This window comes from Cydia pomonella, chromosome 14 (assembly GCF_033807575.1).
Source record: "Cydia pomonella isolate Wapato2018A chromosome 14, ilCydPomo1, whole genome shotgun sequence".
Taxonomy (NCBI): domain Eukaryota; kingdom Metazoa; phylum Arthropoda; class Insecta; order Lepidoptera; family Tortricidae; genus Cydia; species Cydia pomonella.
In genome coordinates, this window is record NC_084716.1 from 19,750,960 (window position 1) to 19,767,589 (window position 16,630).

The following is a 16,630-nucleotide window of genomic DNA, read 5'->3' on the forward strand; positions in this document are numbered from 1 at the left end:
AGTCGCGCGTGAGAAATGCGCCAATCGTCAAAATGAGATGAGGTAATATCAAAACCAGTACAAATTATTCATTTTTATTCATGACAAAATGAGTAATAAATGGTGGCTCTGGGATCTTGGATTATTAAGCCACTTGTCTGTATAAAACCTTCCTGAATGTATGCTTTGTCAAGACCCTAATATCGTAACTGAACGCCTTATTTATTTGCTAAGCGAATTCATTAAAACAAAATAAGAAAGTTGTTTTTCTCCCGTAGAATCTTTTGATCCTCGATAGCAATGGGATCGATTGGCATGAAAAAAAAGTTTGTCAAAAATGACCTTTTTCTCGCAACCTGTATGGTGTTTACAATATCTGTAAACGCCAATCTTCATTAATTTGAAATCGAGGGAAGGTCTTCTCAGACCATTTTCGCGTATCGGCACGGGGTTTGGTAGCTGCCCTCTCTGAAAGAAAAAGAAAATCCATCCTGTATGTCTCACTAGAGAAATGATATTATATAACTAAAGATAAGTTATACTCGTACATAAGGAGCACAAAAAATACTTCCATGTTTATTTCATTACCTGTGAATGTAACTGTTTTTGTTGCTTAATTATCACATATCTTTCATCTTTGTTATAATCATTGTTGAACATAAGCTTGTCATTTTCTCTTTCTTTATGCGGGAGATAGTTATCACCAGCACATTTCTCGCTGGCCTAGATGGGACTAAAGGTTATACCTAGTAGTAAACGTATCATAAAATCATGGATCTCTCACGGGTTACTGCGCTGTATACGTAATCGTGACAAGCTACGCAAGGCTAAGATAACGCTTAGGCAAGATTTACGCAAAAACCAATTTCAAATTCTGGTCCTTTTTGCACATGAAGCATAAGGACCCTTTTCTATGGAAGCCACATTTAGTAATTTCTTTCCCTCTTATTCATAAACGTCTACTAAAGTTGACTAGTCGCTAATAATCGTTTGTCCCTCTCCGACGTATTGGTATGATGGTAAGGGACAAACGATTATTAGCGGCTTGTTCACTTTAGTAGACGTTTATGATTAAGGGGGTTTGAATTTTTTTTCGAAAACTTTTTTTTCTGATCTGTCTTTTTTTTTTCATCATTATGTATGTTTCATGTGCATTATTCTTCTGCAGAAATGAGTCGTATTGTCATGTTAATAAAGGTTAGATTTGACAAATCTGCGCGCCATCGTGGACGGCACGAACTCCTAAGGGCCACTTGCACCATCTCACCAACCGGGGGTTAACCGGTTAAGCCGTTGACCCAGTGTCAAATTGTACTAGTGTGATATTTCATATGATTTCAAGAACTAATTAATTAGTTAATTTAAGTTTCATTTCTCCACTACCTAAAGGTTGTCTGGAAGAGATCGCTCTGTAGCGATAAGGCCGCCTGTGGTTTACCTCTATCTTCATGTTGTTTATGTGTTTCCATGTACATTTTTTTCAGAGGTTGTGCAATAAAGAGGATTTGTATTGTATTGTATTGTAATGGAATTCAGTGAGTAGTGATAACAAATGCAATTGTGTTTAACCGAATATTTATTATTTAGTCTGTCGGTAGTCGCGAAAATGAACCTTCCCTACTACCCGCCAATTCAAATCATGAGAAAGTATAAATATACCATGTACGTACCGTACCATGGGGTGATAGATTCATTCTCGCTATGGCGCTTGAACCAGAAACATTTAATACGAAGGCTACCGTTTGTTAAGATTATTTAAGAGTGATGAAGTAGGAACTTGGAGTAAAATAAAAGTAATTGTTTGTACCAAGGATTTTGATTCATCACACTAGTAACCGTAAAACTGGAGTTACCATGGTTACTAGTACAATTTGACACTGGGTTAACTGTTTAACCGGTTAACCCCGAGTTAGTGAAATGGTGCAAGTGGTCCTTAGTGATTCTGTGACACAATCAAACTTCGGTTCGAAAGGGTAAGGGGCTAAAGTGTTTCAATAAAACAAGAAGAAATATATAAGTTATGTATTAATTTACCTAATTAGTTACAATACAATGCTACAAAACAAACAATTATAAAAATATTTCAACGTCATTACGCGGTTATCACATTGACGCAAATCCGCACGACGCTCCGGTGTGTAATCGAGACAGCGCTTTGCACGTATATAGCAATATCTCACTCGCTCACCGGAGCGGGGCGCGGATCCGCATCCAATGTGGAGACCGCCTTACTTGATACTTGAGCGCGACGTGTCACACGGAACTATGTTATAAAACTATCAAGTTTGTTCTCTTCAAACACACCTACAGCTAGGAAAATGCATACAATTATTTATGAAAACGTTTATGTCATGATTTTACTTCGAAGAAAATGAATATAGTCCTATGTAATCTATGTCATATTCAAATAATCCTTTAAACGCCAGTCGGCGAAGGAATATGCCATGCCCCGGACGCCGGGCGATCGCGATTATTTGAGCGAAATTGAGCTTTACGGAGTCCCGCGTAAGTCCCTATTGCATTGGCGAAGCTGTCGGCTGTGGCCGTCGTTGGCGTCCTTGGCAAGACTTCCCGTTGACGTGCACAGCCGTCTGTAGTGGACCTCATTTAAACCTTGTGCTTTTTGCTTGGAAAGGAGATTAAAAAGAACCTTCAATTATTTATTAAAATATAAAATGTTTACAATTTTGTACGCAGGGTAGAGAAATAATGCTTAGATTGCTCACGCCAAGCATCAGTTTCCTTACTTGATAAATAATAAGTTGTAATGGAAGGTATGGTAAAAAGTATTGGGTACGAGTATCAATATGTTTTAAACTGGCTTAAAACTTAAAATTAATATGGGCACGAGAGTTGAAGTCATACATACAACAACAAAATTATGTAATGGCAGCGAGATTTTTTAATTAGGGCCACTTGCACCATTCCACTAACCCGAGGTTACCCGCGGTTAAACCTGGAGTTACCATGGTTACCAGTACAATTTGAGACTGGGTGAACGGTTTAACTGGTTAACCTCGGGTTAGTTGGATGGTGCAAGTGGCGGTTAGTATTCTTTTTTCGTACCGATAGCAAGTTGCTGCTAAACTCTCCTGGCGATATTTATACTTATGGCCTCAGACGTTCTGACTCTCCGCGGCGTCTATATTGGCTCCTCTACACGATGGGCCAGCGTTTAGAGGGTTGGTGTCGGATGGCTTGTGGCGTGGCGGGATGGAGATGGGATGGCCACGTTGTCGGTTTTTCGTCCGCACATTAGAGGTAGTGAGCCAAAGATGGTGCGTGCGCATCTACACGTTGCCCATTCCATAGTGCGTGCTCTCTACCATCGCATGGCCATCTCGCTGGTCCAGCGCTGGGCCATCGTATAGAGTAGCCATAACCATCGCATGGCCATCTCGCTGGACCAACGCAGGGCCATCGTGCAGAGGCACCATATGATGTATTCTCGCCCGCCCGGCGGGGGGACATTACAAATAAATTTTATTTCGCAACGCTCGCTTAAAACTTATTATAATAGGTTTTTTATTTATGTATAAAGTGAACACTCCAGGCTTGCTTTAAAAAGTTTAAGCCATTTGTAAACAGAGTCTCGTAATAAATCTTTTTTTTTCAGAGTGATAAATTGTTAGAAAAAAGAATAATGTTCCGATTTTCGTTATTAACTACTTAAGCGCAAAAAAAGTGTTTACAGTATATATGGTGCTACTTTACCGCACTAGTGGGATAATTAGCATATTACGTAACTATGTCGAAAATATAAAGGGTCATATGTACTGTAAAATGTCGTACGATACATGTGCGAATAGGTAATTCGCAACTCGTGTGGATTTAAAACACTCCCTTTGGTCGTGTCTTAATTTATCACCACTCGTTTCGAGTTTCCTATTTTTCTCACTTGTATCGTAATGTACTATTACAGTATATATGGTGCTACTTTACCGCACTAGTGGGATAATTAGCATATTACGTAACTATGTCGAAAATATAAAGGGTCATATGTACTGTAAAACGTCGTACGATACATGTGCGAATAGGTAATTCGCAACTCGTGTGGATTTAAAACACTCCCTTCGGTCGTGTTTTAATTTATCGCCACGCGTTTCGAATTTCCTATTTTTCGCACTTTTATCGTAATGTACTAATTAAGTACTAAAAAGTGGGTAGTGATTAGAAATGAAACGTCTCCCTTTCTGACTTAAACAACTAAAATCAAGTACGACTGGGTTAAGAAATTTACAGACTATATAACAAATATGTACACTCAACTGCAAAATGGGGGGGAAGCAATGATTACTCGCGTCCGCGGGAAGATTACCTTAGATACCCCGCACGTGTCCCCTGGGTGGTGCTAAAGAGTAATCAACTCTGGCTGCTGCACTGCACTATTCCAAACGAGAGCCTCGCAGCAAGTAAAATGGAAGCGATTATATTGTCTCTATTTTTACGATATGTATGCCATACGATTAAATAAATAAAAACACAACTGCAAAGACAGTTGACCTTAGAGCATTAAACCAAACTGAGTCACATTAAGTACAAATAGCCGTACAATTGCCCCTCCCCTGCAAAAATCGGCAGACTACACATTGACTGGTACAGAAAATTACAGACAAGGCATCTCCTGTTGGTTAAATGCTCTAAGCAGTTGACAGTCAAAATCAGTTCAAGATTTAAGCCGTAAAAATGTGACAAGCAGACATAATTACATTATCAATAATTTTCACAATTATGATAGTATTTGTATGTAAGTAACATTGAAATAACTCATTAAGCACACACGTTATCGCATCGTTACAGGTATTCAGAGGCATCCCACAAAAATGTCTAATTTCGCATATGACGGCTAGCTTAATAAATTGCAGAAATCTGTATTATATAACGTTGAATTGAAAGCTGAGTTATCAAACGTTAATGCCAAATACCTTCCAACCTTTAAAGGCAAATTGAGCTTACTTTTATTAAATTACCAAATTTCCTCAGAGGATATAATTATTTAAAATGGTGTTGTGCTATATTTTGGACACTTACTAATCCTGTTGTTTATAAGTTTGTATTTTTTTATTTTATTTATAAGTATTCTCTCATACAAAAAATACTATTACTTATCGCTGTACGTTTCAATGAACGAAACTTATGACTATGGCATTGTTTGTACCTATTCAGTAAATACTTGAGTTATAAATGTAACCAGTAGTCAATATCAAGTAAATACCAAATATAACATTTTCACTTGTAATAAAAATTTCTTTATTTTTTTCGTACTATAATTGTATACACTAGCTATCTCTGGTAATAAAACAAAAAATTCATTAACCCGCATGTCATATCAATGTGGTTCAGTGAAGGGGACGGACTGAAAATCAGCGCTGCGCAGTCAATTTGTAATAAAATGGCTGACGCAGCGTACGCTGAGTCCGTTCCTTTTGCCGCGCATGCCTTTTATTATTATTTTTAAGTGAAACATTGTATTTTGTGTGGCAATAAATGGTTTCTTATTCTTATTATTCTTATTCTAAATATCGGCTTCTTAACTTCATCAGAAGTGTTAAAAAATAGCGTCACGTAACCAGAGGCGGCGTTAGGCGTGGGCGACGTGGGCCACCGCCTACGGCCTCGCGGGCCGAGGGGCCTCGCGCCTCAAATAAGTACTTATATCTCGGACACACGTAAAAATGTTCGTTATTTCTTACGCCACCAGAGGGCCTCGCTGAATGTACCTTGCCCACATAAAATTTTGGTCTTGCCCCGCCACTGCACGTAACTCACGTACCACACACTTCTCTGGAATGCCCCTTTACGTGTAATACCCAAAAACATAGGTAAGGTAATCTATGGTTTAAACATAAGGTTACTTATTTGACACCGTTCTGGAGAGAAGATGTATGTAGGTACGTATTATACGTATTTTTAAGGGAATGAATATAGGGAATGTGGGATAAGAACATGACACTACTAAGTACCTACTTAAGTACAAAATATTACTCGGATACATTATAAGAAATTAAAGCAATACCTACCAATTTATCCGATTCGTGAATAGTCATGGTTCTGATCATACAATGAGTACAATCACTTGCTTTATCAGCTAATAAAGACATAGGGTAAATAATTATTATAGCGCGAAAATGTTTAAGGGAATGACTATAGGGAATGTAGGATAGGCAGGAACTTAATAAACAATAGGTACACCCAGCCGCGATATTGTATGGCGACATTATACGCTGTACACGAACGATTATAGGGATATAAAAATACAATACAAATTGTATCCACCAATACCGTTTTCAGGAAAAAACTCACTATTTTGATCTTACGACACTTAAAACGTACAATCAGGTAAGTAATTTATCCGGTCATACAACATCCGATACCCCTAAAAATGAATAGGTTAAGGGCAGGTCCACACATAATGAGCCGCCTCGCGAGGAAAATGCCGCGCGAAACATCTCAGTCTGTGCCTGCCTCGGCCGCATTTCCTCGGCGAGGCACGTCTCCACGGACCGAGTTGCTTCGCGCGGCAATTTCCTTGCGAGGCGGCTCCGTCTGTCTGGATCTGGGTATTAATGAATATTTTCCGTCAGCTTTGAAATAGAAAAAGCTCCTTAACACTAAAAGAATTACAGTTTTTTAAGGCAACTACACATAATCTTTAATTTACTCGAACTGATGGCTTCTAAAGTGGGCGGCTCTTCCAGATAAACGATTCCAAGTATTCCAACCTAGATGAGTTTCAGCCGGGTCCAAGTATTTTCCAGAATATTCCAAGGAAAGCAAAAGTTCTAGGAAGGCTTATTCAATAGAACATACAAGTCGGGTAAAATTTAGGACACAGCTGCTACTGAATACCAATCTGGTACTTTTAACAAAATTTGCCGTACATAACCTTCATCAATCTTAGAGGTATTACCAAGATCTTGCTCAATAAGGGAGTGGAAAAGGCGAGAATGATTTTTACACCATAACACACAGGTACTACTTATCAATTAGACTAAAATTAATTAAACATTAACCTCAAAGTGTTGTAGGCTGTACGCATTCAGGATTCTAACCTAGATGAGTTCAGCTAGTACATGTTTTTTTTTTCAGTGTTAAAGGAGAGTTTTTTCCACAGAAGGCACAAGTAGACTAAAATTGAATACTCAGCTGCCTTATGCCGTTTTAAGGTAGGTATCATCATCATCGGCACCAGCAACAAGTAGTTATTCCATCTACGAAGTTCCACCAGCCAGGTTCTCCTCGCTCTCCTCGACGATGCCGACCTGCAGCTCATACAGCCGCGCGTAGATCCCCTTGAGTGCGATCAGCTCCTTGTGGGTGCCCTTCTCCGCGACCACGCCCTGGTCCACCACCACGATCATGTCCGCGTTCTGGATGGTCGCGAGGCGGTGAGCGATGATGAGGCAGGTGCGACCTTCGCTCGCTTTGTCTAGGGCTTCTTGGACAATCTGGAGAAATTAATTATTGAAAGTACAATTTTTGACCCAAAATTTTTTTTTACAAAATTCTTCCGTCCCGAGCCAGATTCGTACTCGCGATCTTTGAAACGCCCGTCTAGCCAACTGAGTAACCGAAGCTTCCACTCACGAAGGGCACGCTATGCATATAGTACTATTTTTCAATTGCGAACGTTCGCGTTAGGCCCCTCAGGCAGGTTAAGTGTAAGGCCTGAGTACACGCTCGCAGCCGAGCGTTCGGCGGGGCGTGCAGCGTGGCGTCAGGCTCACAAGCGATGTGAGCAGCGTGCACTAAGGCCGCTCCTATACGTTTGCAATTGTTTAAACACGCCGCACGCCTCGCCCCGCTGCACGCTCGAGTGACCACTTAGGCTTTACGCTAAGTATCGTAATTTATCATACAATGTATATTACTGTTATCATGATGGGGCGGGAAACTCTACGATCGAAACTGTCTTAGGCACAAAAAACAGCTAGCTAATAAGCGTTCAGTGAATCAGACACATTCTCCTAGCAGAATTTGTGAGAGTCAGAATGGCGGGTGTACCTAAATAAAATTAAATGAAAACCATACCATATTTTTGTACCTAATTTGTACTATTTAGTACCTCCTTTAAAAAAAATTTTACCTCACGGTACTTAAAGTTATCACCAAAAAACAGGTCACCCGCCATCCTGACAGTCAGAATGGCGGGTGTACTTTATTACGCTATGTTCCCGTGGTTATTGATAAATTCTATAAAAGCCAAATTTTTGTACCTTTTTTTGTACCTTCATATTCAATTATAATACGGGTCATTTTATTTTTGGTTTCCAAGTTTTACTCATTTTATATTTTGCTTGCTACTACAATTTTGCAGGCGTTATAATTTTTCAAATTATCGATTTCATTTTTTAGAAAAAACGCTAAGGTACAATTTTTTTTATTACGCCCGGATTTAGTACCTTTAATGTTTAATCTGTTAAGTTCAAATAACTCAGTAAATCATGTCTTAAAAAAGGCTAGGCGCCAATTCAAAGAAATCTTCCTAATAAAAATCATTTTTAAGACACGATTTTCTGAGCTATTAGAACTTAACAGATTAAACATTAAAGGTACTAAATCCTGGCGTAATAAAAATAATTGTACCTTAGCGTTTTTTCTTAAAAATTAAATCGATAACTTGAAAAATTATAACGCCTGCAACATTGTAATAGCAAGCAAAATATAAAATGAGTTAAACTTGGAAAGCACAAATAAAATGACTCATATTATAATTGAATATGAAGGTACAAAAAAGGTACAAAAATTTGGCTTTTATAGAATTTATCAATAACTACGGGAACATAGCGTAATAAAGTACACCCGCCATTCTGACTGTCAGGATGGCGGGTGACATGTTTTTTGATCATAACTTTACGTACCGTTAGGTACAAATTTTTTTAAACGAGGTACTAAATAGTACAAATTAGGTACAAAAATATGGTATGCTTTTCATTTGATTTTATTTAGGTACACCCGCCATTCTGACTCTCACCAGAATTTGCATGCATTTTCAAAGAAGCAGCTTACAGCTCGGAAGATTATATACTACTGTAACAAAATAGTGGCGAAAAAAAATTTTTTTTTCTATGGGGCAAGTCGTTGAAGTCGGCCAACCCTCCATACAAAGGCCAATTTTTTTTGCGTCAAAATGTATTGTCATCTAATTTTCAGAACACGATACCAAATATGCCTTTAAATGGATCTCCACTATTGTTGTTACATTTTGAGGAATCGCTGTACCTTTTCGCTATGCGTATCCAGCGCTGACGTTGCCTCGTCTAGTAGTAAGACCCGTGGGTTGCGGACCAGTGCACGGGCGATGGCTATTCTCTGCTTCTGACCGCCGGAGAGGTGTGAAGCCCGGGCGCCAATACGGGTTTCGTAGCCCTGCGATTACATCAAATTAATGTTAAAAGTATTGTTTCAACGTTGGACAATTTACAAATACACAACTAAAGTACAAGCATAATAGAATTAACTCCCTCAAGTTCTTTAGACACATGGCGCATGATCACCGCCGAGAGCTTAAAAGGACGAAAGAGCACGACATACATACATAAGATAAATGAGGACCCAAAAAGTTTCCAGGGCCACTAGAGGCGAACCTACAAAAGGTTCAGAAATGTACAGCCTGGAAACTGCTCTCCAGGAAAGGGAAAACCCACAATTGTCACTCATTCGCAAACATATCATTTATCAGAACTTCCGGTTCGAGCGCCATCTTGATAGTTACGTCTCGCGATTAATCCCTTTGTTTTTTGCTCATTAATATGGTTCAAAGTGTAAGTTCAGTTCATTAATATTGTAAAAAGTGTAATACAGATAGTTTTTATACAGTAAAGTAATATGGTAGCCTGCAGTGAATGGAGAATTAATCTTGGAACGCTTTTAACTACTCTTTTGAAATCAAGGGCCGGTAGTCCACGTGCTACTTGTAAAGTCCAGCTATCACTTTACAAGAGCTAATAAAATCACCGCACACTGTCTTGTACAAACCGTACAATTTTAGTCGTATTTAAATACCTTGACACTGGCGAAATTGTCCCAATGGACTGAAGCCATTTAATTTTAAAAGAATCGAATCAATATCATCATATATCATATGTTAACCTCTTATCCACGTGACATCTCGGTACCCACCTTAGGCAGAGCAGCAATAAACGAATGCACATTAGCTTCCTTCGCGGCCTGCACTATCTGTTCAATTGGAACAATCCTCGTATTATCCCCATACGCGATGTTTTCCGCTATAGTGCGGTCGAAGAGGACTGGCTCCTGCGAGACGATGCCGAGGTTGCGACGGAGAGTGGATAAGCGCATGTCTGCGGTAACGCTGTAGTCGTCCAGGTACTGGAAGTAAATGAGCGGGTACTGGTATAAAGTAATCATGTTGAGACATACCTTTATACTTTAAATTGAAAATTGAATTCATATGGGCCGAGAGACGACTTACGAGACTGGCAATATGGACTACAACTTTCTCGATATGCCTCGGCGGGAAAAGGAACTAGGTACATTACAGTAAAATAGTAACTAGAGTTTTGAATGCGCGAAAATGATGCTGTGCCGGCTATACACTAGGCCTAAGATACACTTGTAAGTTTTACTTACGTAAGTAGGGACACAGTTATACTACAGAATGAGAGATTAATCTCTTCGTTATCTCATTCTAATAAATTGCTTTGTCTCTATGTATGTAACTAAAACTTACAAGTGTATCTTTGGCCTTACTTAATAAAAGCGCTCACATCAGGATGTTTCACACTCTATTCTCCTGAGACTCAGAACCACTTGCTTTGTTTTAGAATATGAACTTCTTAGTCACTCAATAAAAGTTCAAAATAGAGTGTGGGATATGTACAAAAATTTGTAAAAACGCAGGGTCTAAGGAGGCTGTAATTGAAACTTACACTTTGAGAAAGCTGTTTTTATTGAAATATTAAATATTTTATATTGTTTATATTTGGCAAAGAAGCCAAATAATCGACATTGCCAGTCATCGGGGGAATGTAGCCAGCACTATGGGCACCCTTTCGCAGGGAACAGTATTGGGGGACTTTTTTATTCGTTTTTATTTAATTGTAATTTATTCTATAAGTCAAATTTCATATATTAACACATTTTTAATCTTCAGAAAGCCAAATTGTAATAATTGACAGCATCTCAAAATACCGGTATAAGTTAGTACAATTTAAATATCTGAATGTCATTTAAAGTTGTTCACAACTCATAACATTGCGAGATCATAAAGAAATCTTTACTCTATTAACGTACCACCATCCCGTCCTCCGGATCGTATAACCGCTGCAGCAGCTGCATCAGCGTGGACTTGCCGCAGCCGCTCGGGCCCACCAGCGCTATCCTCTTACCACTAGGGATCTAGAAAAGGTAGTGATGGTGATACAGACAGTTTGGTTCGAAGGCTTAATTGCCTTTAAAAAAAAAAAAAATCATTTATTTCAGACCGATAGGATCCATACACAAAACAACACGTGCACGTGCACGTGTTTAAACACGTGCGATAAACGAACAAATAATAAGCCTTTAATAGTACATTACGATACAAGTGCGAAAAATAGGAAATTCCAAACGAGTGGCGATAAATTAAAACACGACCGAAGGGAGTGTTTTAAATCGACACGAGTTGTGAATTACCTATTCGCACATGTATCGTACAACGTTTTACAGTACATATGGCCCTTTAAATGTTCGACACAGTAACGTAATATGCTAATTTTCGCACTAGTGCGGTAAAGTAGCACCATATGTACTGTAAAATAAAATAATAAATTGTCTTACAAAAATATTGCATTTAAAACATGTTCTATATTGCATGAAACCGTCTACCTATAGTTGGTTTCCATTGACATGTATTTTCAAGTGACAACGCTACAGCCAATCACAGCGCCTCATTTTATAATAAAGACCAATCGTAGTTCTGGTGGTGTAAATTGACTAATCATGGTCAAATGAAGTTTCGTAAAGAAAACAAGACCGGAACTTTGACGAGTTGCAATTGGTCCGTTATGAGTATTGCGTGTATATTGGGGCCACTTTTACGCTGATATATTTTGTTTGTCTTCTATGTTTTTTTCGTTCACTTGTATCCAGTATCAAAAAGCTCGCGATAGACAAGTTTTTTACGGTATCAGTTGCTCCGATTTGCTCTGAGGATAAAATGTCTACATCATCTACATGCGATATTTTAGCAAAACATTATTTTACTATAAACGAGTTAAGAATTGCTTTTCAACAAGTATTACACAAAGTTTTATGCGTTAAAATAAAATAAAAGTGTATAAAGAATACATCGCAAAATATACCTCTAGTGAGAGTCCACGCAACACTTCCACCTCCATACGGGTCGGGTAGCGGAACTTTATGTTCTTGTACTGGATCTTTCCTTTGGCGACCTGCAAATTATAAATATTATATGACATTATTTATTACACAAATTGGCTAAGTACCACAGTAAGCCCAAAAGTTATGGGCCTGTGTTATGGGTACCCAATGATAGACAATGATATATAAATACTTAAATACATGGAAAACACTCATGATTGAGGAACGAATCTATTCGTGTTCATCACACAAATAAATGCCCTTACCAGGATTTGAACCCGGGACCATCGGCTATATAGGCAGGGTCACGCCTTGCTCTGAGCAATTATTAGGGTTGGCAAAACCTTAACGTTCCTTTGCGTGTACAACCACAGATAAGACTTGAATTTTGACTAAATAGCTGATACGGATAGTGCCATCTATTAGAAAGGGACATAATTCGTCACTGAATCGCTGTCGAACTTCAGTTTTGTAGGAAGTTCTTTTCTGTACGATAATAGTACTATTACTTATTCTGTGCTGCTGCTGCGGTAACCTTATAATTTTTTAGGGTTCCCTAGTCAACTGGGAACCCTTATAGTTTCGCCATGTCCGTCTGTCTGTCTGTCTGTCCGAGGCTTTGCTCCGTGGTCGTTAGTGCTAGAAAGTTAAAATTTGGCATGGATATATAAATCAATAAAGCCGACAAAGTCGTACAATAAAATCTAAAAATTTTTTTTTTTTAGGGTACTTCTTCTTCAACTTTACAGTTCAACTTCTTCGGCTTCAACCCTACAGTGTGGGGTATCGTTGGAAAGGTCTTTCAAAACTAATAGGGTATTCAACAAAGATTTTTGATACAGTGAATATATTCGGAGATAATCGCTCCGAAAGAAAAAAAATGTGTGTCCCCCCTCTAACTTTTGAACCATAGGTACAAAAAATATAAAAAAAATCGTGGAAGTAGAGCTTAAGAAATACATTAAATGAAAACTATAGCGGACATGATAAGTTTAGCTGTTTTTGAGTTATCACAAAAAGTTTCCCCTTCATAGTGAAAAGACTTACTTTAATTAGGTACTGATTAGTGATTATGCAAATTTGCCTATTTGTTTAACTCGGGTGAAAAGTACCGTTTCATCCCTTGGTTAACAATTTACTATACTTTAAGCTCCAGTTTAGCTTATTGTGACGGAAGAGTAACTACACTGAGCGTGGCCCGACATCCTCTTGGCCGGTTTTTGCGTTACGTTCGTTGCGACATCCGAAGGCAAGATATGGACCTAGTTTAACAATATCTTTGTTTCAACCAGCGTTATCCTCCATTAATAATGATGTAATTACTCACATAGTCTTCAGGCACGGACGGAGCGTGTGTGCTGTCGATGAGCGGCTTGCGTTCCAGCAGTTGGAAGACTCGACCGGCCGCCAACACAGCCGCTCCGAAGTTGGGCGCGAACGCCAGCGCCTGCCCCATCATCCAGGAGCCGAAGACGAGGGCTTCTGATACCCTGGAACATGACGATACGGGTACTTCGACTCAATAGATAAATACTTACACTCGTTTACGAGTATGTACCTACTCTGAAGATGGAAAGCCCCGGAGGATCGAAGAAAAAACCGATAGACCGTTTCAAAAACAGTGCTGCAGTAGATATGAAAGCGTAATCAATCATAATCAAATAAAAGTCATTCATTAAATAAATACAGCATGTGATGGGAGACGGGCTAATTGTGTCGTGCTATGAGCAATAATTTAATTTAAGTGATCGTAGTTGGTGGTGGAGTGTAGTGCCTGCGATTTTGTTACTCCTGGGATGGAATCTCGACCAAAGAAATTTGGGCAGTTAAATGCGAATTTAACGACGTTATTTTTAAAGTATCTGGTGGTTAGCAACAAGTACCTACGTTGTCAGTCTCACACAACGACGCATAGCTACAAGGGGCTACTACCTATCCTATTCGCTTATAAACTTACTTAATGAGATCCCTGTAAGGCACCTCGCGGTTGGCAACGAGCACGCCACCATACCACAGCGAGAGAGCGTAGCCGGCGTCGGCAGCGGTCTGTCCGAAGGCGAACACACAGCCGCTTTTGATCGCAGTACTTAGCACGGGTCTGAAAGACTTACTTGATGACATCCTTGTAAGGCACCTCGCGGTTGGCAACGAGCACGCCGCCATACCACAGCGAGAGAGCGTAGCCGGCGACGGGAGCGGTCTGCCCGAAGGCGAACACACAGCCGCTTTTGATCGCGGTACTTAGCACGGGTCTGAAAGACTTACTTGATGACATCCTTGTAAGGCACCTCGCGGTTGGCAACGAGCACGCCACTATACCACAGCGAGAGAGCGTAGCCGGCGTCGGCAGCGGTCTGTCCGAAGGCGAACACACAGCCGCTTTTGATCGCGGTACTTAGCACGGGTCTGAAAGACTTACTTGATGACATCCTTGTAAGGCACCTCGCGGTTGGCAACGAGCACGCCGCCATACCACAGCGAGAGAGCGTAGCCGGCGACGGGAGCGGTCTGCCCGAAGGCGAACACACAGCCGCGCCAGCGAACGCTTTTAATAGCGGTATTCGCAGCCGCCCGACCCGCTTCTACGTATCGTTGGATCACGCCTTCCTCGCCACCTGCAGACCAGATTTCTTTAGAACAGGGTTTCGTGTATTACGTAAACCGGGGGACCTAGTCAAGATGACAATCATATACCTATCGGCTTGACACACACAGTAACGGTTGACCAGGGGCACTGGTCTTGGAAAATTAACAGAGATACAGCGAGCTGCATCAGTGCAACTACCCAACAGTAGTATCCACTTGAATGAATTCCATTCATAATATACATATTCACTTTTGCAGCTAGGTGTACATGGGTTATTTAAATGTCCCTTAAAAATGCGTCCGTGTCGTCTATTAAGAATTATTTCCCATGTACTGGACAAACAGTAGACAATTCCAAACTTTTACTTAGAGAATGCCGGCATTGTGCTAAGAGATTCATTTATAAAACGCCGACACGGCTATAATATTAGAGATGCCTCCATCGCTTTGTGCGAGGCCTTCAGCATGAGACCAGCGTCGTCTTACATCTAGATTTTAAGTTTTCAGTGCTAGAAAAGGCTCGAGTTTCTAACTTTCTACTGTAGATGTCGAACTCTCTTTACTTACCTAATAAAAACTGACCCAAATCCTTATGATAATAACATTTTTCCGAAGAAGATGACTCAAATGTATCTCGACTCACACTAATAGCTTTTAAACCTATAAGCCAAGATACATTCAAATAGTCCACGGATGTATCCCATACAAACGCTTTTTTGGACGCGTTATATACCTTATTTGTCTGGCCGAACCTGATGGTCCTGGGTTCCAATCCCGGTAAGGGCATTTATTTGTGTGATGAGCACCTCCTCCTGAGTCATGGATGTTTTCTATGTATTTATGTATTTGTATATTATATATATCGTTGTCTGAGTACCCACAACACAAGCCTTCTTGGCTTGTCGTGGGACTTAGTCACATGTCCCTGTAATATTTATAATAATAATAATATTTAGTCTCGACCAACACCTTGAAAGACTCTCGCTAGGAGGTTGGATCAAGGGTCAGATGCAGAAGGCGGTGATCTTGGACACGACGCGGATAGTGCGGCGGTTCCTCTCTCTGCGGCCCTGACCACCGGCAGCTTGGGCCTTGCCCCGCTGCCGGCGGCACCCTAGGTTAGGTTTTTTATAATATGTTTTTGCATTTTATTTTTATATTCATGTTATAAAACCTCACATAAGAAGAAAAATAAATAAAGATAATAATATTTATACCGATGACTATTTTCCTGAGCATTATTGAGCTGTCCATAAAATTGTCGTTGACTTACAGAACGCCGACACGGTTCTAATGTTAGAGATGGCCTCCGTCGCTATAGTGGTCGCTTTGTGCGAGGCCTTCAGCATGATGGTTATGCCCTCGGCCAGCACGCGGCCCTCCAGCACCACGGCGCCGATGACCATGGGCACGGACACCAGGGAGACCAGGGTCATCTTCCACGTGAAGTACATTGAGAGGGCGATGCCGATGATGATTGTGGCGCCGGCTTGCATTAAAGCACCGATTCGGGTGCCGGTTGCCTGGCAAAATAATAAAGGGAAATTAGAAATTTTTTTTGCAATTTAGCAAACATCTTTTCATAACAGGTGTCACAGACAGTCCCCTATGCCGAGGACGCATGGAGACAGAAGAAACAGGCTCTCACGTGGTGCTGGAATGCAGCGAAGTGACTCCATAGAGGTAAAGATAAAGATAGTTTATTATTCAAGTAGGCATATTACAATGCGCTTATGAACGT

At 40.1% G+C, this 16,630-nt stretch overlaps 1 protein-coding gene across 1 annotated transcript in view; it reads right to left on the bottom strand.

Annotated features, from left to right (window-relative positions):
• Positions 1-1,986: 1,986 nt before the first annotated feature.
• Positions 1,987-16,630, bottom strand: part of LOC133525126 (multidrug resistance protein homolog 49-like) — a 63,905-nt gene continuing 49,261 nt past the window's right edge. The window contains exons 18-25 of the mRNA XM_061861381.1: positions 16,163-16,412; positions 14,723-14,918; positions 13,631-13,793; positions 12,285-12,374; positions 11,236-11,340; positions 10,102-10,311; positions 9,202-9,348; positions 1,987-7,427 (exon numbers count right to left, since the gene is read on the bottom strand). Coding sequence (XP_061717365.1) covers positions 7,191-7,427; positions 9,202-9,348; positions 10,102-10,311; positions 11,236-11,340; positions 12,285-12,374; positions 13,631-13,793; positions 14,723-14,918; positions 16,163-16,412 — 1,398 coding nt within the window. The 3' untranslated portion in view covers positions 1,987-7,190. The remainder of the gene's footprint in view (positions 7,428-9,201; positions 9,349-10,101; positions 10,312-11,235; positions 11,341-12,284; positions 12,375-13,630; positions 13,794-14,722; positions 14,919-16,162; positions 16,413-16,630) is intronic.